Source organism: Oratosquilla oratoria, unplaced genomic scaffold (assembly GCF_046742065.1).
Source record: "Oratosquilla oratoria isolate Oo_2021 unplaced genomic scaffold, ASM4674206v1 SCAFFOLD120, whole genome shotgun sequence".
Taxonomy (NCBI): Eukaryota; Metazoa; Arthropoda; class Malacostraca; order Stomatopoda; family Squillidae; genus Oratosquilla; species Oratosquilla oratoria.
In genome coordinates, this window is record NW_027467477.1 from 235001 (window position 1) to 262500 (window position 27500).

At 40.2% G+C, this 27500-nt stretch overlaps 2 protein-coding genes across 5 annotated transcripts in view; one reads left to right on the forward strand and one right to left on the reverse strand.

The window, feature by feature from the left end:
- LOC143022575 (uncharacterized) overlaps positions 1 to 27500 on the forward strand; it is an 83990-nt gene that overhangs the window by 203 nt on the left and 56287 nt on the right. Inside the window, exons 2-4 of one of the 4 annotated variants that reach the window (XM_076180859.1) lie at positions 3913 to 4174; positions 5042 to 5166; positions 9264 to 9365. In XM_076180859.1, coding sequence (XP_076036974.1) covers positions 5083 to 5166; positions 9264 to 9365 — 186 coding nt within the window. In that variant the 5' untranslated portion in view covers positions 3913 to 4174; positions 5042 to 5082. Of the gene's footprint in view, positions 1 to 9; positions 149 to 3912; positions 4175 to 4757; positions 4917 to 5041; positions 5167 to 9263; positions 9366 to 27500 lie in introns of those variants that run through there. The other 3 variants (XM_076180860.1, XM_076180861.1, XM_076180858.1) reach the window with 3 other exon arrangements.
- LOC143022578 (uncharacterized) lies at positions 19508 to 22374 on the reverse strand. The gene is made up of 3 exons (XM_076180864.1): positions 22261 to 22374; positions 20792 to 20909; positions 19508 to 20163 (listed from the first exon to the last, which is right to left on the reverse strand). Exons 1-3 carry the CDS (start codon positions 22311 to 22313, stop codon positions 19603 to 19605), a joined length of 732 nt encoding a protein of 243 aa, XP_076036979.1. The 5' UTR covers positions 22314 to 22374; the 3' UTR covers positions 19508 to 19602.

Genomic DNA, 27500 nt, shown 5'->3' on the forward strand with positions numbered 1-27500 from the left:
GTTTTGTTGTGAGTAGAGGAATTGGGCGGGAGATAGAAGTACTTTGAACATTTAGTTCGTAAATTTCAAGATATATCGTCAATACTAAAATAATTGCATGTGAAACTGAACGAGTGTAATTACTTGAATATCTTCTTTAATGTAAAATGTAAGTAAGTAGGGTGATCTTAAACATTTGAAAGGAATTTATTGATCTTTAGAATTCTGCATGTCGAGGCATGAAATGTTTATTTTTGTTGTTGACGTGCTTTATTTATTTACTTATTATTTGTTTATCTTTGTCAGATGATGCATTTGGTGTCAGAACGTTACAGATTAAGGGTAGTAATCCTACTGTTCATAAAATCAGGGCTGGGAATTATGGCATATGATTTTATATGTTGAGGCTGTTGCTAGGCAATTATTTCAGCAGCAGGAAACCCCTATAATAATAATAATGATCAAAACGGTTATTAGAATGTGTTTATTAGGTCATAAATAAAGTGGGTAGGCTTTTAGGGTTTTCTGTGTGCTATTGATTGAATGGCTTTATAATTATATGAGTGTTGTTATGACATGTTAGCCATTGATTGATGTCAACCTTAATACTGCTGTTTATGGGTGTTTCTTAGTGGAACTAATGCTCTTGTCCACCTGGTTTTCAAAATGTCAGTAATAATGGGAAAGTTCAATGAGTTAAGGTTACCCCGTTCTCTGTGTAGGGTGAGGTTTCCAAAAGATATTGATATTACTCTTAGCAGTAGTTAAATTATAAAAACAATTTGTTTAACATGAGAGTAAAATAAAAATGGAAGAATTTTCCATATGTATTCCTGGGAGTTTTTGTCTCATTGAACCTTAAACCAGCACAGTATATTGCGAGGCCAGTGGCAAAAAGTTACAGGATGGCTGGCCTTATCATTAGAAAATTTTCGTACAGTACATGGATTTTGAGATGCATAAGACACTATACTGTTCCTTAGGAAGGCCGCACCTGGAATATGCTGTGCAAGGTTGGTCCCTGTATTATAGAAGGACATATTAGAATTGAAGAAAATTCAGAGAGCAATGACAAAATTAGTTATGGAGCTAAGAGTTCTTAACTATGGAGTATGAGGACAGGTGAAAAATATTGGACTCATAACAGAAAATAGAAGATAGAGTGGAGACCTTATGGAAACGTATAAAATCTTGAAAGGGATGGAGACCGTTGACACAAGTGTCTTCTTTGTGTTCAATGAAAGCAGTACAAGATTGAAATTATGCAAGCTAACGAAACGAGGGCACTGGAAGACTAGTTTGAGCAAATTCATTTAGTGTAAAGGTTCTGAATTTATGAAATACACTTCCTGAGGATGTTATCACTTCCCCAACTATTAGCAAATTTAAGGAAAGACTTGATCAGTACCCCCTGAGCAGTGAACAAGTACATTTATTGCAATTATAGATGTACAGTAATCCCTCAATATACCGGATATTATGGGGACAGGTCTGTCGTTATATCCGAAGATCCATTATAACCGATGATCTGGTTATATCTGATGGAATTACCAGACATCCGTTATATCCCAAAGTTTGTCCGGTAGTAGAAATTGGTAGGATTAGAAATTACAGTAAACCCTCAACTTAACAGACAATATGAAGACATGGATCTGTTGTTATATCCAAAGATCTGTTATAACTGAGGATCCCTCACTAAAATGGATAAAAATCCATTATAGCAAGAGTTTGTCTGGTCAGATTTTTTTGGTCTATTATATCCAATATCCAGTATATTGAGATCCATTATATCAAGGGTTTACTGTATCATTAAGGAGATATCGTATACACATACCAAAGAAACATTGCCATTAGTGATGTAGATTATATATCAACACAACACATATAAGAACAAAAAAAAAACATTACCGGTAGTGATGTAGAAAATTTAAGTGTACAAAATCATGTAAACTGGTAAAAAAAAATTAGGTTATCAACCATAACACCCAAGGTGTATTAGATATGAGCCACATAAGATAGTCTCTTAACCTCCCATTAAATTGAAATAGGTTAGCCTGAAATTTGTTGTTGTTGTCATTCCCTAGACTGTCTGTCCAAGCAGTCCTGTCTCCCCAAGGAATGCCACAGCAGAAACTGGGTTTTCCCACAAATCCTTTATATAGTGTATGTTGTGTTGTTTGCATGCATGATTGTGTATAATGCAGTCTTCCATTATGTGCCTGAAATTGGTAGTTGCCATTGGCACTGTTGTTGTTGTTGTTGTTGTCGTTCCCTAGACTGTCTGTCCGAGCAGTCCCGTCTCCCCAAGGAATGCCATAGCCGAAACTGGGTTTTCCCACAAATCCTTTATAGATCGTATGTTGTGTTGTTTGCGTGCATGATTGTGTATAATGCAGTCTTCCATTATGTGTTGTATGGTATGGGGTGAAGTGTTACATCCTGGGCAGCTGTTCACAACGCGGTCATCCAGCCTCTTCTGGTAGCTTAGAAGTGCTGGGTGGTGACCGCACCGCAGTCTGGCCAAGTGGACTCTGTCCTTTCATGGGAGAGAGGATTCAGAAGGGTGGATATCAGGGGGTCTGGCATGCAGCAGTGTGTTGTCTTTCAGTGTGTTAATGGAGCAGTGAGTGATATGATTATGAATATGTTTGAGCTGCAGCGTCTACGTCGTGGGACCACCCCCCAACCCCATGAGTGGGGGGCCAAACGGCAGCAACCACCCCAGGCCATCAGCTCTATGCAGGTGGCACCGATCCCCAAGACGAGCTACGCCTACCTTGGGGAGTACCATTGGCAATGTTGTATTTGTCAATTGTTTAAATTGTTATAAGCAGCAGCAAATATATACCTTTTCTGTAAAACTAGTAGACAGCATTGTAGGACCAACACCTAGCATTCAGACAGTTGAAAACAACAAAAGGTTAGGTTTTGAATTAAGATCAAATACAGAAATGAAATACAAGGAGGCTGGGGTCACATGAAGAATTGTCACCCCAGAACACTCACATGAAGAATTGTCACCCCATGAGATCTCACCTGAAGAATTGTCACCCCAGCAAGCTGAATATCAACAGTGGAATAGAGATTAGGTTAGGTTGAACAAGGGTTTTGCTTATTGTCATCAACTTGTACAACCCAAGAATCATAAACCCAGAATGGCCCACATGAAGAATTGTCACCCTAGGATAACCCACATGAAGAATTGTCACCCTGTCAAAGTCTGGGGTGACAATTCTTCATGTGATCTAGAGGCTGTAATAAGATTTGAAAATATTTATATTGTTGTCAGTAAATATGGCATGAAACATCCTCAGAAAAGAGTGAAATTTTCATGAGTTCAATTGTTGATTTGTTGAACAGAGAGGATTATAATATACATTTATACCAAAAGCTCTTTTCCCCTTTGTAAGGGGAAGAGTGGCTTCTCAATGTATATACCACCCTGCACCCATTCCACACTTTTAACCTCTTCAATACAAGTCAAATATTCACACACACATTAGCTGCCTGATGTATGATGATGTATCACAATATGCACTTTATAGAATATAAAGTTACAGCTGTTATACTCATTCTCTTTCACCCAGAATGCTTGTAACCACTGAAAAAGTGATCAAGCCTGTTCACAGAATAAGAGGGTCACTCAACTACAACTACAAAATAAATATTATCAGGAAGCTGACACTGGCATACTCACTTTCACCTCATGATGCCTACATAGGCATCATTGTGTTCATGGAGTTAACCCATAAACTACAACATACATCATATGATGAGCAGCGTCTACTTATGACATACATCATGTGATGTGAAGGCTTTTCTTAAACTTGGCAGTCTATATTTTGCTCCCACATCTTAAAGCTTACCAATTCAGGGTGAATGAGTCCACACACTACACCTACCCACCCCTCATGCATCCTTTGTTCTCCTCAGACATCATGGAGGGGCAGGTCAGTCACCTCCACATGACCCACAACCCTCTATTTCTCATGGTGTAAGACGTAAGGTAACATATACAAAAGACATTCATATGAAAAAGAAATAGTGAATGATAGAAGCAGCAGTGGTGAGGAACAAAGTATGAAAAAGCATTAGAAAAAGTTCCTCATCACTCACCCATGCATGATCACCATCTGCTACCTTGAGGTGACAAAATGTGCAACTGCACTGCACCACCACACCTGAACTAAGACAAGTAATTAACTAATATTTGGTTTTCATATGCTTTTCCATGCAATCTTTCATTTTATAACAGTAAAACTTTCGTTTGAGAGTTATCAAGTTAAAAATCTCATTCCTTGTCCCTCCCATCTTGACCCCTCATGAATGAAGTATCATCCCTTCCTCTGCCATACCGATACTGCTTAGGTCAGAGGCAATGTGATATATACCACACTGATATTTTATTAGCATGATTGTCTCTACCCTGTAAATTACAAACAGGAAATTACAGTACATTGTGGGTGTAAGGCTTTCTATTGAAGTTAGTATTCCTTCATTGTCAGAGGAGCATTCTTTGGATATATCAATGAGGTGCAAACTTTAGATAATGCTTATCATTTTTAATTTCTGTTCTTACTTTTTCAAGCTACCCTCCTCAAATATGTCATTTATACCACCTCTTTGACTCCATCATATCAATGTGATAACATTGTCAAAGTTAGAAGTTTTGGTTATTGTCAATGAAATAGAATACCTTAGTGTACCATCTCAGCACCTCAGGATGAAGGGCTGGAGTATATACTTCCTACCACACTGGGTCAATTGCTGTTGAGGGCATGACAAGTTTTGAATCTTACACGTAAAGAGGCTAGGGGGGAGGTGGGTTAAGTGAAGTGTCCCTACTGTAGATGTGCTGTGTCTTGCTGCATTGCTTCCGACCCAGACACTGGGTAGGAGACAGGGATGACGCTTCGTCCAAGAGAAGCTGAGAGTGGGTGTGTACCTTTGACTCAGTGACCTCCCTTATAAAGAGGAAGAAGGTCTTGTTATATAGATCGATATACTTATGAAGAGTATAAGTTTAGTTATGCATGAGTGACATTTCTGTATTTCATTTCAGATGTACCTGAGGTGTTTTTGTAATTAATCAAGCAGCTCAAGATGGATGACACGCAAATGCTGGAGTGCACCCAGGCACTCGCTGATGATGTGTGGGATGATCTGGAGACATCGAAACCTAAATTGGTAAGATATATATATTATATACAGGAATAACTCACTATACAACTGAGTGGTGTTCCCAGCTGACTGGTTGCAATGCAAAAATTTGTATATCGAGGTGGGTTTTTACCTGTAAATAAAAGGGGATTTGTGTTCATGGACCCTGTCAACACCCTTCCTCCCCCCTTGATTTTTGCCTCCTGGGGCTTTCACATACACCAAACATTTGTTTTACCTACTTATAGCACTCAGTCATATAGTGAGGTATTCCTGTATAGTGAAGCTAGCTGGCTGAGCGGGTTAAAACATCGTTACTTCCGGCAAAAGTCGAGGGGATGGTGGTTTGAACCCTGCCACCAGTGAAGTTGAACCAAGGGTATGGTTCATTAAATTCCATGCTACAAAATCCTCTGTGAGGGGGGCCATCCTAGCCCTCTGATAGGAGGGAGTTTGTGACAAACCATATCATCATAAGTTAATAATGATAGTAATGAAGGTACTACTGTCATTAGATTTAACTCTTTCTCTAGTATGAATTGGTAAAGGAAGTAATGGTAAGACACACTCAGGATCCAAAGATCACCAACAACTTGTTTTTCTAAAAGATGTCATCACTTAATGCTTGTCCATCATTGTACTTTGCAAATACTTGTATACATAATACTTAGACTGTAATGCTGTGTAAAATGTTGTTTTACAGATATATGTAGTGTAAGATTGAAATACCCTTGGTACAAACCAGTAACATGAATGTGATATTAGATATACTGTATTTACTTATTAGTTTAGTAATTACTAATGGGTGGGAGTGGGTGTGTTCCTTGACTGATTACCTCTCTTATAAGGGGGTAAGAAGTGGCCTTGCTATGGATGTGCTGTGTCTTGCGACACTGCCTCTGACCCAGGGCAGTGGACAATATGTAGGGATGACCCGTCATCCAGGAAGTGCCAAGATAAGAGGGAGGGTGGAGGGGAGTGGAGTGTATTAGGGATGGAGTGGGTGGGAATGGTTTTTATGCCTTTTTCTTTTTGGCTACCTCCTTTGTAAGGGGGAAAAAGCCTTTGGTTTAGAGATAGGTAGACTACGTTGTTTGATGCAGAAATATAATAATTGTTACCTCAAATTTTACTATCTGGAATCTCAGCCCCACAGTTGTTGTTGTTGATCCCTAGACTGTCTGAGCAGTCTCGTCTCCCCAAGGAATGCCACGGCCGAAACGGGTTTTCTCCACAAATTCTTTATGGAGTGTATATTGTGTTGTTTGCGTGTGTGATTGTGTATAAGGCAGTCTTCCATGACGTGTTGAATAGTATGGGGTGAAGTGTTACATCCTGGGCAGTTGTCCACAATGCCCACATTGTTTGCCAGTGGTATTTGAGCCCTCCAGTAGATACCTGGGAAGCAACATTGGACTTTTTTTCTTAGGCATATTAATGTTTAACAAGTTCTCTGTCAGTGACTTGATATAGTAGTAGGGGGACTGTTACAGGTTGTCAGTTCTCCTTGTGGGGAAAAGATGAAGGAACTAAAGTTGATAGATATCTTGGAGCTTTCATGAACCTCCAGACAGAAGTGAAGGTATTGATGTGTTTTAAAAGTTGGGTGGCTGGGAGATGGTTCTCTCTGACGTCCATCATGTTATGCCACCACTTGCAGAAAACCATCATTGGTCATCATCATTTGGGGGGCCATGTTACTTCACTCACATGTATATGCCATTCTCCATGGCATCTTTAAATGAGTCTCCGTGCAGTCATCCGTCCCGTTCCAAACAACTCTTGGTAGTATTGGTTGACTTGCTCTAGTTACGTGTTCTGTGGGCATCTCCTTGGTCTCATCCAGTGTGGGTTGTGTTGTGGAAACCCCGTGAGTAAGAGCAACATCAGGGAAGCATGCCACATACAGTACATATTATAGCCAAAGTTGGTGGACCTAGGGCAGTGGACAAGATGCAGGGATGACCCGTCATCCAGGAGGTGCCTAGATAAGAGGGAGGGTAGAAGGGAGTGGAGTATGTAGGAGATGGAATGGGTTGGAGTGGTTGCCTTTGTCTTTTGGCTACCTCCCGTGTAAGGAGGAAAAGAGCCTTTGGTATATGTATGTATGTGGTGTCAACAGATTATGCTGGTTACAAGTCTTCTCTAAGTCTCGTGGAGCAGTTGCTAGTTTGATACAGTCATTGCAGCACTTTAAAGATCCAATTTAAAGGCTTCTGGATAGAGTCTTCCCAGACCCTCTTTTGCCTCGAGTCTTTCAGGGCCGTTGCTAGGAATTGTGGTACCCAGTTAGAAAATAGATAGCAGGACCTCTGCTCTACAAAAGTCCTTAATTTCTGTTTTATTTTCATGAATTCACTGACAAATCCCTCAGTTTATAAGTTCCTACAGTAATATTATTGTTTTATCAGTTTAAATGAAGTACAACACAGTGTTCTTTGCTCAAGACCTGGCCCCAAACACTTCTGTGCAGAGCCCCCTTGAGGCACAGCACCCAATTTGATCATATTGGGCAAATAAATTTAACCTCCTCCATGCAATGAAACCTGCATAGGCGTCATGAGGTGCGAGAGGATATACGAGGATACTGGTGTCAGCGCCTTGGGAGAAGAATAGGCAAAAGTAAAAAGATCTGTATGTTTTGATCACTAACTGTGATCCTCTTCAGCAGAGGTGATTACAGAGTGGAGAAAAGCATGTATTTATACAAAAGGAGTGAGGTGAGCAGGTAGGGACAGGGACTCGGGTCACGTATCTGGCGCTACGTGGACATTGGTGGATTTCAGTAATATGCACGGGAACAGTGGTGGCACTCCTATCTCTCCACCACAGAGTGTAGGAAAATGAAGAGGTGGAGACTTGGTAGTGGCAAAGGATAGATTCAAGGGAGAGTCAGCAGAAAGAAAAGACAAACAGAAGTAAAATGAATACATACATATGTATACCAAAGGCTCTTTAACCCCCTTACAAGAGAGGTAGCCAAAAAACAAAAGCATAAAATCCACTCCCACCCATTCCATCCCCACATACTGCACTCCCATTCACCTCCTCCCTCCCTCTTATCTTGGCTCCTCCTGGATGATAGGTCATCAATGCATCTCGCCCACTAGCCTGGGTCAGAAGCAGTGTTGCAAGACACAGCACATCCACAGTAAGGCCGCTTCATTTAATTGGTTATTCCCCCCCCCTCTCTCTCTCTCTCTCTCTCTCTCTCTCTCTCTCTCTCTCTCTCTCTCTCTCTCTCTCTCTCTTCTCTCTCTCTCTCTCTCTCTCCCTCTCTTCCTCTCCCCTCTCTCCCTCTCCCCTCCCCCCCCCCTCATGCAGAAAAAAAGAGAAGATGGGGGAGAAATCCCTTCGGGCTGTGTGAAATTATTTTTCACGCAAGATCCCTAACATTTAATATATATATATATATACATATATATATACATACATATAACAAAGGCTTTTTCCCCCTTACACAGGGGGTAGCCAAAAAGAAAAAGGCATAGAAACCACTCCCACCCATTCCATTCCCTACATATTCCACTCCCCTCCACCCTCCTCCCTCCTTATTTTGGCATATATATATATATGTCAGCATTTCTTTGTGAGTAGAGATTTAACTCTGAAATAGATTAATATTATGTGGCTTTGGTCTCAAGGGGTATGCCAGTAGTCCCTTATGTATTGAATGCATATAGATATGTGGTCAGTACCCTGGCATTACTTAAATATAATAGAGATGAATGAATAGCATCTATCTATATACCAAAAGTCCTCTTCTCCCTTATAAGGGAGATAGCCAGCCAAGCTATACACTCGCCTCCCAAACCATCCCTGGCTTCTAAAGCAATGCAGCAAGACACAGCACCCTCACACCAGGCACTGATAGCTGAAGCTGATTTACCTCCATTGTTTCATTACATAACAACCCTCCCTCCATGTCTACTCGTGAATGATTAGAGATGACAAGGAGAGATCCCTTTGAACTGCATCAATTTGTCGTCCATTCACATGCACCTCACATCTATCTCTTGCCCATTCCCTCCCCCACTCAACAGACATTCCCCTATTTCCCAGTGCCCATTTTATCCCATCTATATGGTGGTTATATTATAATTCATAATTTCTTTATATTACAGGTGGCTGTGTTAGAAGTTGGTGACACTTGTCATGATGTATTCGAGGGTGAGACCAAAATTGGAAGAGATCCAGCAACTTGTAATATCATCATAAACAAACCGGTAAGTTGTCTAGATGTTTGGTGTAACCATTTTCACGTGGATGTTTCCACACAGAGCGATAAATACATGGAACAAATTAGACAACGAAACAGTATGTGCAAACACTATACAAGATTTTAAGATAAAACTTGATACGGAGAGATACAAAGACGGGTCACCACAAGCATAGCTCCCTTCCCGTATATTACAACTAGGTAAATACATGTCTAAATAAGATTATGCAATATTGATTCTGTGTTTTCACGTAGCAGGAGGTCTCCATTGATTATGTAACTTTTAACTGAAAGAGAAAGATTGCCACATAATGAAACAATTTATCTATACCAAGAGCTTTTTTCCCCTTATCAGGGAGGTAGCCAAAGTCAAAGGCATATACCCACCCCTACCCATTCCTCTCCCATCGATCGCCCTTTCCCCGCTCTCTCATCTTAGCTCCTCATGGATGACAGGTCACCCACTGCCCTGGGTCAGAAGCAATGCAGCAAGACACAGCATATAATGAAGCAGTGAGGATAAACCTAATCTGGCTGTCAGACCCTAGTGTGGAAGTGCTGTGTCTTGCTGCATTGCCTTGAACTTGATGAGTGTAGTTTGGGACAGGGAAGACCCATCATCTGTAAGGTGTTTGAGATGGGAATGGATGTTAAATGGATTTCAGTGTGTATGTAGTGGATATGTGCCACTTTCCTTCTGAAAGAAAGAAAGAAGAGGCCTTTGGTATGTATTCGTCTAAGATAACTGAAATATCATTCATGCCTTCATTCAAATATAATTTGACAGTGTTCAGCTTCAGGTCGTTCATTTATCATACATATACCAAGGCTTTTTCCCCCTTACAAGGGAGTTAGCCAAAAAGGAAAAGGCATAAAATCATTCCCACCCATTCCATCCCTGAATACACTCCACACCCCTCCACCCTCCCTCTTATCTTAGCACCTCCTGGATGACGGGTCATCCCTGGCACCTTGTCCACTGCCCTGGGTCAGAAGCAGTGTCGCAAGACACAGTACATCCACAGCAAGGCCGCTTCATTAAATCGGTGATGAATACATATATACATATACCAAAGGCTTTTTCCCCCTTATAAGGGAGGTAGCCAAAAAAAAACAAGGCATAAAAACCACTCCCACCCATTCCAACCCTAACATACTCCTCTCCCCTCCACCCTCTTCATTCCCTCTTATCTTGGCACCTCCAGGATGATGGGTCATCCCTGCATCTTGCCCACTGCCCAGGGTCAGAAGCAGTGTCACAAGACACAGCACATCCACAGCAAGGCTGCTTTATTAAATCAATGACACCCCCTCTCTCTCTCTCTCTCTCTCTCTCTCTCTCTCTCTCTCTCTCTCTCTCTCTCTCTCTCTCTCTCTCTCTCTCTCTCTCTCTCTCTCTCTCTCTCTCTCTCTCTCTCTCTCTCTCTCTCTCTCTCTCTCTCTCTCTCTCTCTCCCTCTCTCTCCCTCCCTCTCTCTCTCTGTCTGTCCCCTCATGCAGAAAAGGAGAAGATTGGGAGAAATCCCTTCGGGCTGCATCAATTTATTTCTCACACAAACTCCATCACCCCCCATCTCCTACTCACTCCACCTCATGCATCACAGCATCATCCATACACAACTATTCTCCATTCACTCCTATCTCCTGTCCTCTCCTGTCCCTCCTCAACAGGCATTCCCCTCTTTTCCAATGACTTTTACCCCATCCATCCATCTCATCCTGGGTCGCTCTCTCATGTTCACTCCTTCTACCTCACCTTCCACACCTCTTTTACTAATCTTTCTTCACTCATTCTTTCCATGTGTCCAAACCATCCCAATACTCTTTCATCAAGCCTATCTCCTAACTCCCTTTCCACCCCCGTTCTCCTCTCCTCCTCATTTCTCCCTCTATCCAGCCTAGTAACCCCTATCATACTTCTCAGACACCTCATCTCAAACACTTTCAAACTCCTCTCTTCCTCTATGTTCCATGTTTCTGCCCCATACAGTGCTGTTGGCAAAATCACTCCTTTATACAATCTCCTCTTAACATCCATTCCCAAATGTCTATTTCTCATTACTTTTTAATCCACCAAGGCATTTACTCGCTTCTCTCAATCTCTATTCTTCCTCCACCTCCACTCCTCCCTTTCCTGCCACATTCCCACCCAAGTATCTAAAACTATCCACTTCCTCCAGTCACTCTCCCTTAATGCTCACTTCCAATCTGCTGCCGCTTTCTCCCCTTGTACATCTCATCACATTACTTTTACCCACCTTTATCTTCAACTTCCCTCTTTCGCACACCTTCCCAAACTCTGTCACTAACTTCCCCAATCCCTCTGATCTTGCCATAAGCACAGTGTCATCAGCAAACAACAGCTGGCTTATCTCCCACTTTTCTCAATTTTCTTTAATAATCTCCAAAATGTGACCCACTACACTTGCATTTACCTCTTGCACCACCCCATCCATGTATAAATTGAACAGCCAGGGTGACATACCACATTCCTGGCAAAGTCCCACATTTACCTCAAACCACTCACTCTCTCCATTTCTAATCCTAACACATGCTCTACTACTCTTGTAAAAACTCTTGACTGCTCTTAACAGCTTTATTCCTATCCCATATATTTGCAATAGCTCCCAAAGTGCCTTCCTTACCCTGTCATAATCCTTTTCCAGATCCATAAAAGGCCAGAATACATCCTTACCTTTTCCTATAGCTTTCTCACATATCTGTCTTACCACAAAAATATGATCTACACAACCCCTACCTGTCCTAAACCCACACTGTTCCTCACCAATTACTCCCTCTGTTCCTTTCCTAATCTTCTCAGTCAAGACCCTCCCATAAGCCTTTCCAACTACACTTAACAAGCTGATCCCTGTGAAACTACTACACTGACATTTGTCCCCCTTTCTCTTTATAAAATGGAACTATATTGGCACTCCTTCAGTCCTCCGTCATTCTACCCTCTCTTCAACAAACATTATATAACCTCACCAGCCAGTCCACCATCAATGTACCTCCTTTTTTTTTTCTTCTTCTTCTTTTTTAGACATTCTGCATGGCATCCATACATGTTAAAAAAAAAAAAAAAAAAGTGAAACGATGTGGCATCTCAGGTCAGGTGACGTTGCCCCAGCTAGGAATTACCAAGCTTTGTAATAATTACATAGAGACGCCAAGTGCGGATCTTTGGGCTGCTTGCAGTCTCTTTTAATTAAACAGGTCATACATGTAAATATAAAGAAAACGGCATCTCCCCGTTTTCTTTGGAAATGGTTTAGACATAGCAATACTGCTGGTTTTGCTGGCCACATCCTATGAGTCACCAGATAATGGAAGAAGTATAGTAAGACAAGGAGGTTTAGTAAGCCAGTGATTGTAAAATTGCTCAAACTGTGCACACAGCCTTGGATCAGAACAGTTTCCTGGATAGTGATGTCTGGAGAGGTTTTATGGCTCACAGGGTTATGACCTAACTGGTGCTTGGTGAGATAAGAATTACGTGTGTTTTTGTGTGGACATATTGTAGGGTACTGGGAGCAGGTTGTAGTAGATATATGAGTAGACTACTGCTGGTGTTGTCTTTATGTTGCATTCAGTGGGTTGTGTTTTTGTAATATAGTGTGAGGGGTAGAAGGGTTCAAAGGCTCTGAATTGTATGCCTCAAAATGTGAGGTCCATTGGTTTAGGGTTTCTGTCCAGTGAGAGAGGTTAACCATTTAATTATTTAATTTGACTGTTTCTAAGATTCATGGTTGTCAGGTGAGCAACATGACTGGATTTCTTAGAGGATGCAGACATTCTTTTTTGTGTGTCAAAGTTGTAGTTTAAATTTGTGTGGTTCCCTGCTATTTTACAAAGGCAGTGCTGAGTGTATTGTTAGGTCATCTACATAAGTGAGAGATTTGATGCTGTGCTCTAGATGAGGTAAGTGGAGGTTGCTTATAAGTTAAGTAGTGTTGGTGGTACTTGTGATGAGTGTTGGTGGTACTTGCGATGAGTACTGTAAGTGGTGGTTCCAGAAGGTGGACATCAACATAGAGCCTCGTCTCCCCGCCATCTTCAAAACCTGTCAACACCCTTGCCTCCACAGTGAGATGCAGTGTTAAGTGGTTGACACTCAGTCTTAGGACCAGGGCTGTGGAGTCGGAGTCGTGGAGTCAGAGTTGGAAGCAATTACGGTTACTGGAGTCAGAGTCGGAAGCAATCACGGTGTCCCTGGAGTCGGAGTCGGTAAAAATATACCGACTGCAACTCCAGTTTTACACTTTATAATGTCTTCATTTAGTCTGTACAGTTATGCAGTGAACACTCATTATAAGTAGATTATATATTAAAAAAATTATAAAATGTAATAAATCTCATTGTCTTATCTTTGTGGTCATTCCACTAAACCCCCAAAACGTCCTTGTGCAATGCTGGCTTTCAAATTTATAGAGCGATAAACATCCAAAGTATTACTTGAATATATTAAATAAACACCTCCATTTTACACCTTCTGTTGACACACAGTCACGGGAGCTATAACATTCCTGTCAAGTTCCATATGCGTCGTTTTCATCACTCCACCAGCTTGGTGGTTTCTCCCACTGCTGTGTTGCCAAACAGTAAGATAATTATGATTTCAACTGTAGACTCTCCTTCCCCCTTCTTTTTCCCCTCTATACTTTTTAACAATAAATTATTGAAATGAGGATATTTAAAGTTGAAAAAAATCACGTTTCAAACATGTTCAGCTGTATCTTGTATTGTACTCGTATCGATAAAATCGGTTCCAGAACCAGAGTAATGTCCATCGCAATAATCGCATAGCAGTACCAGTATATAGTTAAATCAAGAGGTACATTATAGAATATTTATTTTACTGAATCTTCTTCAATATCCTTTCAAAATTTTTATCTCTACTTCAGTTATAAAGTATTAATGAAGAGGTCAAACATAGGAAAGCCGCATTATAACATATATTTATTCTTTTATATAAATTAGTTATAATGATATAAGTTTATTCAAGATTGGAGCATATGTGTGTTGTATAGGTTTTATAAAATATGTAGGCCATAATCAGTTAATTACATGAAGAGGAGTCGGAGTCAGTGGTGCTAAAAACAGAGGAGTCGGAGTCGGTGGTGCCAAAAATAGAGGAGTCGGAGATTTTGTGTTCCGACTCCACAGCCCTGCTTAGGACAAAGCCTAAGGTTTCTTCCTATTAATTTCAGCTGTTTTCTCTCACTTTTTCTCATAAGGATAGCTGAAAGCTGGCAACTGCTCCCCTCATCTCTCAACTAAAAGTTGGTGACATAGAAATTGCCTCACACTAATACCACACAGACTATCTCTCTATATACCAAAAGGATTTTCCTTCACCATAGGTAGCCAGCTTTGAAATGGGGTATTGACTGCATGGTAACATGCAGCCATTGTTTTAGTGACTGTTTTGGGGTGCCCCTGTTGACTGGAGCCACACACCATTAGTCTATGTTAGAGTTAGCTGCATTGCTTCTGACCCAGGGCAATGGGCATGATACAGGGATGACCCATCATCCAGGAGTAGCTAAGAAAAGAGGGAAGGAGGGAGGGTGGTGAATAGGAGTGGAGTGGGTGGGGATGAAATAAGTGGGAGTGGAATTATGCCATTTGACTTTGGCTACCTTCCTTGTAAGGGGGAGTGGCTACCTCCCTTGTAAGGGAGTGGAAAAGCCCTTGGTATATATAAATATGTATATGTCGAGTTAGTCTTTACACACACAGGAATCATGCCACTTTTGTACTACAGCCACCCCTACTCTATGCTGTTTTCTTGAAACTCCTGTACCACTATCAAAGCTAAACCTCTTTTGGTTCCCTTAGTGATGTTTAATTCTGCCACTGTTTCTGGCATGTATCATAAAAGGCAAATAAGTGGGATGGAGTTATAGGAATAGGAAGCCTGCTCCCTTATGTTCATCTCATGAAAAATCAAGGTACAACACAGATATGTCTAAAATTTCTTCCCTTAGAAGACTATCGGAGGGGTTGAGGATTATTGGAATCTTTTCTGGGGTTGTGGGTTTCCAATCATTGATACTCATGGCAACAGTTGATGTAACAAAGGTCTCAGACCCTGACGTGTATGTGCTATGTTTTACTGTATTGCCTTTGATCTGAAATATTTGATGAATAGATAACACTTTATCCACGTGGTGCTAAGGTGGGAGAGGTAATAGATGGGCATTGGATGGATGTACTTGGTAAATATACAGGAAAAGCACAACACTAGTAGGGGCTTGTCTCATACTCTTGAATTTATTATAGCTAGCTTCAAATTCATGTTTGATTCAAACTTGTAGTATATCCTTATTTTCCAAGTATCATAAGAAATAATCATATTAAATAATCTTATATGAAATTCATGTTTGATTAAAAATTTGAGGTATATCCTTATTTTTCAAGTATCATATTAAATATCATATTAAGGGGAATGTCTGTTGAGGAAGGACGAGAGAGGACATCAGATAGGGGAAAATGGTTGTGTATGGATGATTCTGTGATGCATGAGGGGTAATGGGTAGGGGATGGGGGGTGAGGGAGTATGTATGAATGATATTTTGATGCAACCCGAAGGGATTTCTCCCTGCCTTCTCTTTTTCTGCATGAGGGGACAGAGGGAAGGTTGCAGATTTAATGAAGTAGCCTTGCTGTGGATGTGCTTTGTCTTGCGACACTGCTTCTGACCCAAGGCAGTGGGCGAGATGCAGGGATGACCTGTCATTCAGGGGGAGCCAAGATAAGAGGGAGGGGAGGGGGTGGGTGGGAGTGGATTATATGGGGATGGAATGGGTGGGAGTGGATTTTATGCCATTGCTTTTTGGCTACCTCCCTTGTTAGAGGGAAAGAGCCTTTGGTATATGTATGTACATATATACATATACCAAAGGTTTTTTTCCCCCTTACAAGTGAGGTAGCCAAAAATATGTATGTATATTAAAATTTTAATTCATGTATTGTTATCTTGGCACCTCCTGGATGACGGGTCGGATGACGGGTCATCCAGGAGGTGCCAAGATAAGAGGGAAGGTGGAGGGGAGTGGAATATATAGGAAATGGAATGTGTGGGAGTGGTTTCTATGCCTTTTTCTTTTTGGCTACCCCCCATGCAGGGGGAAAAAGCCTTTGGTATATGTATGTATGTGTATGTATTGTTTCAGCTTGGTCTATGTTTCCTTTGAAGCTATATATCTGTATGGATAGCTTCAAATTCATGTTTGGTTCCATCTTGTGGTATATCCATATTTTCCAATTATCATATTTAGATTTTAATTCATGTATTGTCCTAACTTGGACTATCTTTCCTTCCAAAGAATTCCAAGTTTTCATGCATCAGTATAGGAAAATTCTTCACATCCTGTCGAGATTACAGTGGTTGTGTGCATTGAGTCAGCTACCCCTCTTATAAAGGGAAAAAGGCCTTTTGGAATGTATGTATATTAAACTTAGTTTTATATTCTTAACCTCTTCGATATGAGTCATGTTCTCCTGTGCCACATCAGCTGCCTGATGTACAATGATGTATCACAATATTCTCATTATGAAATATAGTTACAGCTGTAATACACATTCTCCTTCACTCTAATTATCCATAATCACAGAAAATATGATCAGGCCAGTTCACAGAAAATGGGGGTCACTCAGCTACAACTACAAAATAAATACAGGAATACCTCACTATACAACCAAGTGCTATAAAGTAGGTAAAACAAATGTTGGGTGTATATGAAAGCCCCAGGCAAAAATTGAGGAGGGAGTTGACAGGGTCCATGAACACCACCCCCCTATTTACATGTAAAACCCACGTTGATATATGAATTTTCTCACAGCAACCAGTCAGCTGGGAACACAACACATTTGTATAGTGAGGTATTCCTGTATAATCAAGACTGTGCTATCTCCTGCATCCTCATATACCCACTTACGCCTCATGACGCCTATGTTGGCATCATAGTATGGAAAGGGTTAATATTCAACTGCATTTTGGTTATTCCTCTTTTATCAAGATTTGTGGTTTTGATATCTGCCAAGATAGCAGCTATCATGCCCTGTTGTTGAAGTGCTGTGCTCTGGAGCATTGTCCTTGACCTGATAAGTATAGCAGAAGACAGAGATGACCTGTCGTCTTTGAGATGCTTAGATAAGTGGATAAGAAGTGAGAGTTTCACATAGGTCGGTAGTCGCCAAACTTTTGTAAGCTGCGGGCCACTTCCCTTGTGGTAAAGACAATTGCATGTGCCCCCCCCCCCAAAAAAAAACAAAACATAAGTATGAAATGAATAGAATAATAAGTACATACATATATACCAAGGGCTTTTTCCCCTCACAAGGGAAGCAGCCAAAGTCAAAGGCATAAATCCACTCTCACCCATTTCATCCCCACATACTCCACTCCCATTTACCAACCCTCACTCCCTCTTTTCTTGGTTCCTCCTGCATCTCACCAACTGCCCTGGGTTAGAAGTAATGTAGCAACACACAGCACATCCACAGCAAGTGGAATGTATAATTTTAAGATCATGATTGTGTATGATTGATGTTGTATGATTTTTTTTTTTTTTTTTCCTCCATTTCATTTCATTTCATCCTACTTTAATATTCCTAGCATACTAACTTTTACCTTCATTTATGATGTCTACATGTGACCCTAAATATTCAAAGCCCCCCTTTCCTTCCATCCTTAAAAGGAAAGAGGCTAGAGGAATTGGAAAGCTTTAAGAATTTAGAATTACTCGTAACAGGGAATGGAGGAGTGGGGGTAGATCATAAGAGTAAGGAAGATGCGTATATGTGCGTGGAAAATTAACCACGTCAGTACAAGTCAAATTCTCGCATGCAGCATTGGCTGCCATATGAACAATGCCTCACACTACTTGCAATGTGAAATATAAAGTCACTAATGTATTACTCGTTCTTTTTTACTCTGAGTACTAATAAACACAGAAAATGTTATCAAAGCAGTTCACAGAGTCTAGGGGTAACTCAAGTACAACTACAAAAATATATATAATCAAGATACCGACAACAGCATCCTTGTGTACCCGCTTACACCTCATGACACTTATGCAGGCGTCATCGTACCAAAGTAGTTAAAAATCGCTTTATCACAAGAAATAAGTATCTGGGCATGAATGCAAAAAGTAAGCCAAATGAGGGATTGATTGTGCCCAGAACATTGTATAGAGCAGGCTTAGAATTTAAAAGGGATAGAAAGAAAGAGTCAAAATGTGTTTTAGATGAAGTGTTAAAGTGTGATGGATGTAAGAATGGATAGAGTGAAAAGCGTGGAGGTAAGGTAGAATGGAAATGGAAAGAGAGCTGGCAGATAGTGTTGATCAAAGAATAATGGGAAGAATGAGTGAAGAAAGACTAGCAAAAAGCAGTGTGGAAAGCAGAAATGGATGGAGTGAATTTGAGGGAAGAGCAAGAATGAAGTGGATGGATGTGGATATTAGATGAAAAAAATGTCTTTGGAGCAAGGTAAAGAGAAGGCAAGAGATTAGTGTTAGATTAGTTATGGGTGGCTAAGGAAGTGATACAGCCTATAGTAATTTCTTTTGTCTATTTTCTGAAGTGGATAAGGATTGGGGGTTGCCATGAAAAGATGTAATGAAGCTGTGGGGGTTAACTATCTTTGCTGTTGGGCTCTGCTTTGGAGAGAAAAAAAAAAAAATTCTTGTTTTACCTCTGACCTGAGCAGTGAAGTAGAGTGCAGGGATGACCCTTCATCCTTGTGGAGCTAAAAGAGGAGGGACAATGAGTGGGTTATTGAATGGGTGCATCCTTAGACTTGGTCACCCTCCTAGTAAAGGGGAAAGGACCTTTTGATTCTACTGTTCTTAACCACTTCAGTACAAGTCAAATTCTCATGCAAAGCATAGGCTGCCAGATGTACAATTCATCACACTATATATAAAGTCACTGCTGTATTACTTGTTCTCTTTTACTCTGAGTAATAACAAACACAGAAAACATGATCAAACCAGTTCACAGAATCTTGGGAAACTCATGTACAACTGCAAATAAATATATAAGATGCCCATGCCAATATCCTCGTGTATTCACTCGTGCCTCATGACACCAAAGTGGTTAATAGTTTAGGAACATTTTTATTTCAAATGAAATACCAAGATTGATCAAATCATGTTTTATTTAAATACAAAGTATTAACATAAAAATATATTAATAGGAACACTTTACTTAAAGTAAAATATAAATAGGAGCAATTTAATTGTAGTAAACAAGTTTTCTGCTGCCATTTCTTTTTGGTTTTCTTACAAATCTCTGCCTGCGGTATGCATTTTTGTTCCATCTGGGTTTGCTTGGGTTATTGTGACGCCTGAGTGGACTGCTTCTCTGTACTTGCGGGTTGTAACTTATAAAATATCTTTTTGGTTGAACAATGGGCTGCATGTTCCTTACATGGAATTTCTTTGGAGTGGCATATACACTCCTTGGTTCGTCATTGTACATTTTACCCAGAGAAGATTGAGGGTCAGTGTTGGTAGTGGGGACCTCTTGTGGCACGTTTGCTGTATCAGAGAGAGCCTTTTTGTTCTCATTTTGTACATTGCTCAAGGTTGATTCGGGAATCTGGTCTGTAAGAGTTTTCTTTGACGTGGCCCACTTGTTTTTGAGGAAGGCCTTTGCTTTTGTGGATGCAATAAACTGGCATGTTCCTTCAGCATGTTCTGGTGGATTTACGTCATTGGGGTTTGGAACACAGATGAAGCCTTTGCTGCAACTTCCAAGGATCTTAAAGTGGCCTCCGCATTGCTTACCGTCACCCTGTAAATGTAGAAAAGATAGTGACTGCCATTATTATATATGCATTTAGCTTTCTGTTAGATATAAATGAAGTGATGCTTTTATCTATGGAATTAGGCAGCTAAGCTTCTATTTCTAATCAAGAGTAGATAAAAACTTCAGTTGTGTAAGAAAGCTCTCTTAAATACATGCTAATGCTACCTGGAACAACATTGTCCATATGAATTATTTGGCATTAAGATTAGACTATATTAGATATACAAGACAAGCTAGTGTAATGTTGATCTGGACAATATTTCCCACATGAATCTGTCATCAAGATTATACTAAATGTGGAAGAGGTGCTAGTATACTGACTTGAACAGTAGTGTCCACATAAGTCATTTGCCATTAAGATTATACAGAATATGAAAGAGGTGCTGAATTATATCACTGCAAGATCCTCTACCTCTATATGAAAGTAATACAAGAAACCCCTTCCATTGTAAAGGTATTATAGTGCATGAATGTGGACATTTCGTCTAAGAGAAGAATTTTTTTTTTACCCATTTGCAAAATGGTTAGGCATGACAACCTTTCTATAAATCCTATTAATTTGATGCAAATTTACTGGGAAGTCTTGAGGTATGAGATATATGAAAGAACTTACCTTTGCACAAACGAGGCAGCACCCACAGGTGTCCAGAACAACTCCAGCGTGGCAGTTTTCATAAGAGACTGGCCTGCACTCCTTTGGTTTACAGGATTGACATGACAGACTGTAGCTGCTGTAAATTTAAAAAAGAAATGGTACCATTCAGTTTGTGAGAAAACACTTCATATACTGATACTATAGCATACATATACATTATTTAAGAACTGTTGTGATGTAGATGTGTTGGTGCAGAACTGTATATCTAGTTAAGAAACTTGTTAAAGATTAAGCCCTTTCCAATTGGGTGGCCCTTTTCCTTTCTTCTGATCTCCACTAGACCATTTTATTCATCTGTGTGGCACCTTCACAGGAAGGAAAGGGTTATAGCCTGTCTTACACAGCCTCAACTATATTGGGTAACACTTTTGTTGTATCTTGTTTCCATCAGTCTACAGTATTTTGTTGATCTCAGTGACACTTCTTCATTGTCTAAGGGATTAAGAAGTGTAGATAAAACATACATACATATACCAAAGGCTCTTTTCCCCCTTACAAGGGAGGTAGCCAAAAGACAAAGGCATAGAAACCACTCCCACCCATTCCATCCCCTACATACTCCATTTCCCTCTACCCACTTCCTTCCCTCGTATCTTGGCACCTCCTGGATGCATAAAACCTTTTCCACATTATAAGGAAGATAGCGAACTTGAATAAAAAACCCACTCTAAACTCATTCCAAAATCTACGTGCTGGCCCTCCCATGAAAGCATCTTGCGAATGGGTGATCATTCCAGTACTTTGTCATACTGTTTGGGTCAAGGCAATATAGCAAGACAGCACTTAGTATGGTCTGATGTGAGTTGGAGATATAGGTATTATGTGAGAATGAAATAGGAGTGGATTTATGCCTTTTGACTTAAGCTACCTCTCTTGTAAGGGGGGGGAAAGCTATTGGTACATGTATGTGTATACTGTCAAGAGACCTTTGAAATAAAAAAAGATATTTCCTTCTTCTACTACAGGTTTGTGATTTGCCGGTCACAAACTAATGTAAAATCTTATGTTTTCTCTCTGAGTTCTACAAAGGGGAACAATTACTACTGTCACTTTAGCTTAGATTGTGAATGTATTGGTCGGGATTTGTGATCATATAAAGGTTTCATAAGGGGATAGAAGAAACTTCATCCACAAAGTGCTAAGTGGGTGAGGGGCGTTAAAAGGGTTTTAATGTGTATAACGTGGGTTTGTGATTTGACTCGGCAACCCTCTCGGAAAGGGGTTTAGGTTATGTATACACAAGAAACTGAGGACCAATTCATTGGAATTATCCTGTATGGATGTTGTCACTGTCACGGCTGCCCAAACACACCGGGCACAGGTGATGACTTTGAGTATGTGGAGAGAACCTAGAGAAATGGCAATCGGTAGTTGTTTCGTTCTAAACAGGGTCTCAGTGGATGTGAGACGGGACATAGTGTACTCACCCGTATAACTGACAGAAGAATAGTCCAAGTGTAAGTAGAGGTACTGCCCTCATGGTTGATATGTTCTCAAGAGCTGAACGCGTACTGAGTCCTAGTATGCGAGATTCTGACTGGTCGACGTCGTTCCAGTGTTTATATAGGACCGTCCCCTGACCGGTGGCTGTCATTGCATCTCGCGCTTGATCATATCTTTTCGTCAGTTTATTGTCATTTTTTTTTTACATTTATGTTTATCTACTGAATATTTTAATTGTTTCAATATGATCTTTGCGTAAATGTAAGTTCAGAGCCGAAGGATTTACATTTGAGATTAGAATGTTTAGGTACGGCTCTAAAATCAATGGTTTAGGAGTATACTGAAGCTGTACGAAGAATTTAGAAACTTGATGAAGATACATGACTACTTCCCATAGTATGTGGGAGTTACTACAGCATTTCTTTGAAGGGCATGCCAATTATATATTCAAATAGTTCATGGAAGGTCTTGTAAATGAAACTTCTGTGTCATGAAAATTATATTGCGTGGTCAGTCGAATGAAAGTGACAACTATTGACATTGTTATTTGAATATGGTTCTGGAAATGTTTACCTAAATTTCTCGGATTTTAGTCTGTAGCTCCAAATATGAACAAGGAGGATGGGAAGGCCAGTTGTAATTGATCTAAATATAGAACTCCCGTAGCGTACGGTTATGACGAAGTTATGATGTCATGGATGACCGTTGCTGGTGACTTGGAGCGAGAGGATGGAAAGGATCCCACTTCCTAACGTTGTTACTAAATTTGTTTTATGACGGAATCGGCGCTTCCCACGGCGCGAAAGAATTGATAAACATTCCTCACATTTCTGGAAATGCCCCCGAATACTTCTAGCATGTTCGTGTTGTGATCTTTTTATGCGTTTCTTGGTGATAGGTGGTGTTTTTGATTGCGTGGATGATTTTGGTTATTTGTTTAGCCCCCCCCCCCCCGCGGAAATTCCACCCCGATCACAGTCTGCCCGTAATCCGGTGGCCATGATGCTTTCCTGTTGGCGAGATGATATTCAATGGAACATCAATATAGTCGACTGCTTTAGTGTTCGATATATATATTTATATATATATATATATATATATATATATATATATATATATATATATATATATACATATATATATATATATATATATATATATATATATATACACACACACACATTACACACATTATTATTGTTGTTTTATATAGCTCTATATTTTCTAAAGCTCATCGAAATGAATATGCAGGATAGGATTAATAATTTCGCTGTTGATGTTTCCGTCAACTGATGAAAGATAACTTCGGAAGGGGGGGGCATGGGGGAAATAAAATAAAACTCAATAGAATGGGTAACATGGCTTCCGCTATAATTCTTGTATTAGCTAATGCCAGGCGACTTTAATCGGTTGATATCGTACCGGTGGCACAACCGGAAGCGCGATAGTCTCGTATTCATCAAGTCGCAGGTTCGAGTCCTGCACTTCTCCCCGGTATCCACTAGCCCAAACGTATAAAGGTTCTTTGAATCAAAATATGTACCTAATTTTACTTATCTCTCGTTTGAGGTATTGACTGCATGTTTCAGGTAGTCGATATTTAAAGTATTTGTTGACCTCTATGGACCAGATTCGTTCAGCATTCCCCTAACAGGAAACCCGCTCGCTGGCCAAGCGATTTAGAGCGTCGCTACTTGCGGCGGAGGTCGAGGTGACGGCGGTTCGAACCCTGCCCCCAGCATGTTGGACCAAGGTCATGGTTAATTCAGTTCCGCGCTACAAAGTATAGAATCATTAAAAAAAAATGCTAGGCATTCTCAATCTCAACTCTTCATCCATTGTACCTTAGATCCCTCACCACCTTATCTGTGATATTGTTTCTAAGGATAGAAACGCTGGTTATTGTCGACGATATAGTAATACTCTTTCCCCTTTCCTCCGTTTTCTTCCTATTTTTCTCTCATCCTCCTATCACCTGTTCCATTCTTCCTCTTCCTTCTCCTCCCACTCAATCCTCCCTTTTCTTGTGTGTGTGTTTGCTTTATCTTCTTTTAATAGAAATTCTAGTATGTTGCGCGACTTTCTAATTAGGAGCGGGAAATACGCGTTGACGGAGTTCAAAGGAACCAAGGAAATGACGATCTACGAGGGAGATGGTACGTTAGACCTATAGTCTGGGATAGACACTCCTTAAACACCAGGGGCCGTATACACAAAACTTGTTAGCACTAACAAATAGCTGTTAAGGGTAACAAATTCCTGTTAAGGCTAACATTTAGCTGTTAAGCACTAACAGTGATACAGAAAACTTGTTAGGGCCTTAAAAGTACTGTTAAGGTAAAAGTGGTGTGGAGGACTATTAAGCTCTTAACAAATTCCTGTTAGTAGAAAAGATGGCGGAGCAACAACAACTAAAAAGATGACTGCGAGTTTATCGACAGCGACGGGACATATTTAACGAGTACAATGACGACGAACTCATCAAACGCTTCAGAATGAACCGTGCTGGTATAATAAAAATGGCTGATTTAGTGAGGGACAAACTTCAATCCCGAACAGAACGGAATCGACCACTGAGGCCTGAGACGAAGGTGGCAATTACCCTATGATATTTAGCCACAGGTAAAATGCAGCAGTGACGAATTTGGGACCTCGCAAGGATCAATCAGCCGTGTCATTACTCAAACAATTGATGCACTATCAGAACCAGATATTGTAACTCAGTTTGTAAAATTCCTATTGACTCGCCAAGAAATGCAAGTAAAACAAGCAGAGTTCATGGAAAACTGTAGGTTTCCCGGTGTTGTGGGTACCATATATGGCACAAACATTAGAATTGGGGCTCCAAGTGTCGATGAACATTTATATGTAAACAGAAAACAATACCATAGCATCAACGTGCTTTGTCATGCCTCCCTCTTATCATAATCCTTGTGGTTTAAACTTGGCTTGAATCGCCCATTTATTATTATTTTTTCTCCATAATCACGTTGATCAAGAGGAGTGTTTCCTCTTGTGACCAGTTTGGCTTCCTTTTCTTTTTCTGTGTTTCTTCTGCCATGTCTATGTCCTCTGAAATTATTGTTGAGTCTTCTGTCGGAAGATTTGTCTGTGGCACGGCCGCCTGTACAATGCGCCTTCGTCCAAAAATATCTGTCGTTGGTTAATAAGTACTTCTAAAAACCCATACATACGATATCTATGTGCTATCATGATACTTTATTAATAAATTCTGAACAACTGCATTAATAACACTGTTTTATGTGTGCAATGTTTGATAATACGTCCATTTACATGTTCATAAGCTGCTAACTTCAGCGCTGTTTAGCGGTACTTGACAAACAACTGTTTGCTAGCTAACAGTTGTTAGTTAAGCATTGGTGTATAACTTTTAGTGGTTTTCTGTTAGCTAGCAGAGATTGTTAAGGCTAACAAAAAAGTTTTGTGTATACGGCCCCAGGTTAATTACCCTCAGCTGAATTAAACAACTTTGCGGCTGCCAGAAAAAAATATATAAGTACGATCCCAACCACCAATGGGTTGCAGAATTATGTAGAATTGATGAAGTGGATGTTGTTTGGATTCGGTTGATAGTGTGTGCGCGCGAGACAAGATCTAAGGGAAGTGCATACTCTGAAAAAAAGAAAAATAAATAATAGTAATAATGATAAATAGAATAAAGTTTTAATGATGGTACAGATTTCCAATTTTTATAGTGCCTTTTTAAACCTTTCGTTATCATGTAAGGGTGCCACGGAGATGAATAAAATCGCCTGGCGGCAGTTAGAATAAAAGTGATACACGTCACAGAAGTCCCCAGTAACGTCAACAGTGAACAGTGAGTTTTCTAATTCGTTTGACAAGAAGAATAGAACTGGAATGTTTAGGGTGTTAGAAGGAAAAAATGGGATAGAACTTTTTAGGTTGTGTTAGAAAGGAGAGTTTAGAAAGGTAGGATCTTAGGGCCATAAGAAGAAAAATGAAGTTAAGAATTTTAGTCTTTCAGGGAATTTTGAATTTCGTGTTCATGCTTGAGTGCGCTCAGTTATAAGATTTGCTGCGTAGAACTACAATGAATAATGCAAATTAACTTCCTCTTATACCGGATATGATGATATGATAGTGTATATCATTTGTGGTGAGTACAATAAAGTACGTGTGTATGGTTAGTACTCGTGTGAAGATAGTACCATGACGTCATGTCGCAGGCAGGACAGTCGGGTGCCCTGATTGGTGCACTTCCTCATGACGTCATGTCGTTCGTTTTCGATCCGAAGCGAATTGATCTGTTGTGATTTAGTGGGTTGAGATCAGCACCGTCTACACGGATGAGTTGATTCTTTAGTTAGTCATCCGTCTATTGCTGCATCATCCAGGGTCGGAGTGCAGTGTCAGGTTATCGTTTGGTAATTTCTCCTCTTCCAGGAAATGCATGATGCGTCATGACAGTCAACAAAGGTGACCGTTTGTGATTGGGGACGATCGTGGACAGGGAAGCGTTTGAGAAAAAACGCGCATGCGTGATGTTGCCGTTTTGTGCATTTTTTATTTTTATTTTTAGTATTGTGACTAATATTCTTGCTATGTGGATGTTTATTTATTTATGGCTTTTGGAGAGTACGTTTAAATTTAACGAATCATTAGAGCTGCATAGGGAAATAGAACAAAAAAATTAGCTGCGTCGTTTCGTATTGTTTTAGGGTCATTTTTTCAGCTTGCCATGGAGGTACCAAATATATTTATGAGACTATTTTCCGTGTATCGACTCAGAAGAGATATCGGCATCCATAAAATTGATTGCGTAATGAGGCGCTTTACTGTGCCAGAAGCCGTTGCATTAGAAAGGGCATGGTAATTTGAATATAGATGTTTACTTTTGAGGTCATAGCTTTTTGTTTTTGTTAGCAGGGTAGGACTTGTAGTAAGAATTTATACTTTACAAATTTAGATTTAAAAAGGAAATAGAGAACTGGTTTACCAGTACTAGTTAACGAATGAAATAGACTTAGTAACACTATAGTGAGCGCTGAAACGAAAGGTTGTTAAGAGAAGGTTAGATAATTGTATGGATGGGGATGACGGGTGGTAATGGACATGGAACTACCTAGTGTAGGCCTAATGGTCTCTTGCAGACTCCTTCATTCCTATGTTCTCCGAGAACTGGGACGGGTCTTCAGCTGCACGTTCCTAGCCGTTCTTGGCTACTTTGGGTAGTTCGAGTTTG

Bases quoted from the DNA above. Each gene is read 5' to 3' on its own strand.
- LOC143022578 (XM_076180864.1), bottom strand. From the start codon at position 22,313: ATGAGGGCAGTACCTCTACTTACACTTGGACTATTCTTCTGTCAGTTA. The intron at 20,910-22,260 runs GTGAGTACACTA...TTAAATTTACAG, and splicing joins TTCTTCTGTCAGTTATACGG to CAGCTACAGTCTGTCATGTC. The intron at 20,164-20,791 runs GTAAGTTCTTTC...CTACATTTACAG, and splicing joins GCTGCCTCGTTTGTGCAAAG to GGTGACGGTAAGCAATGCGG.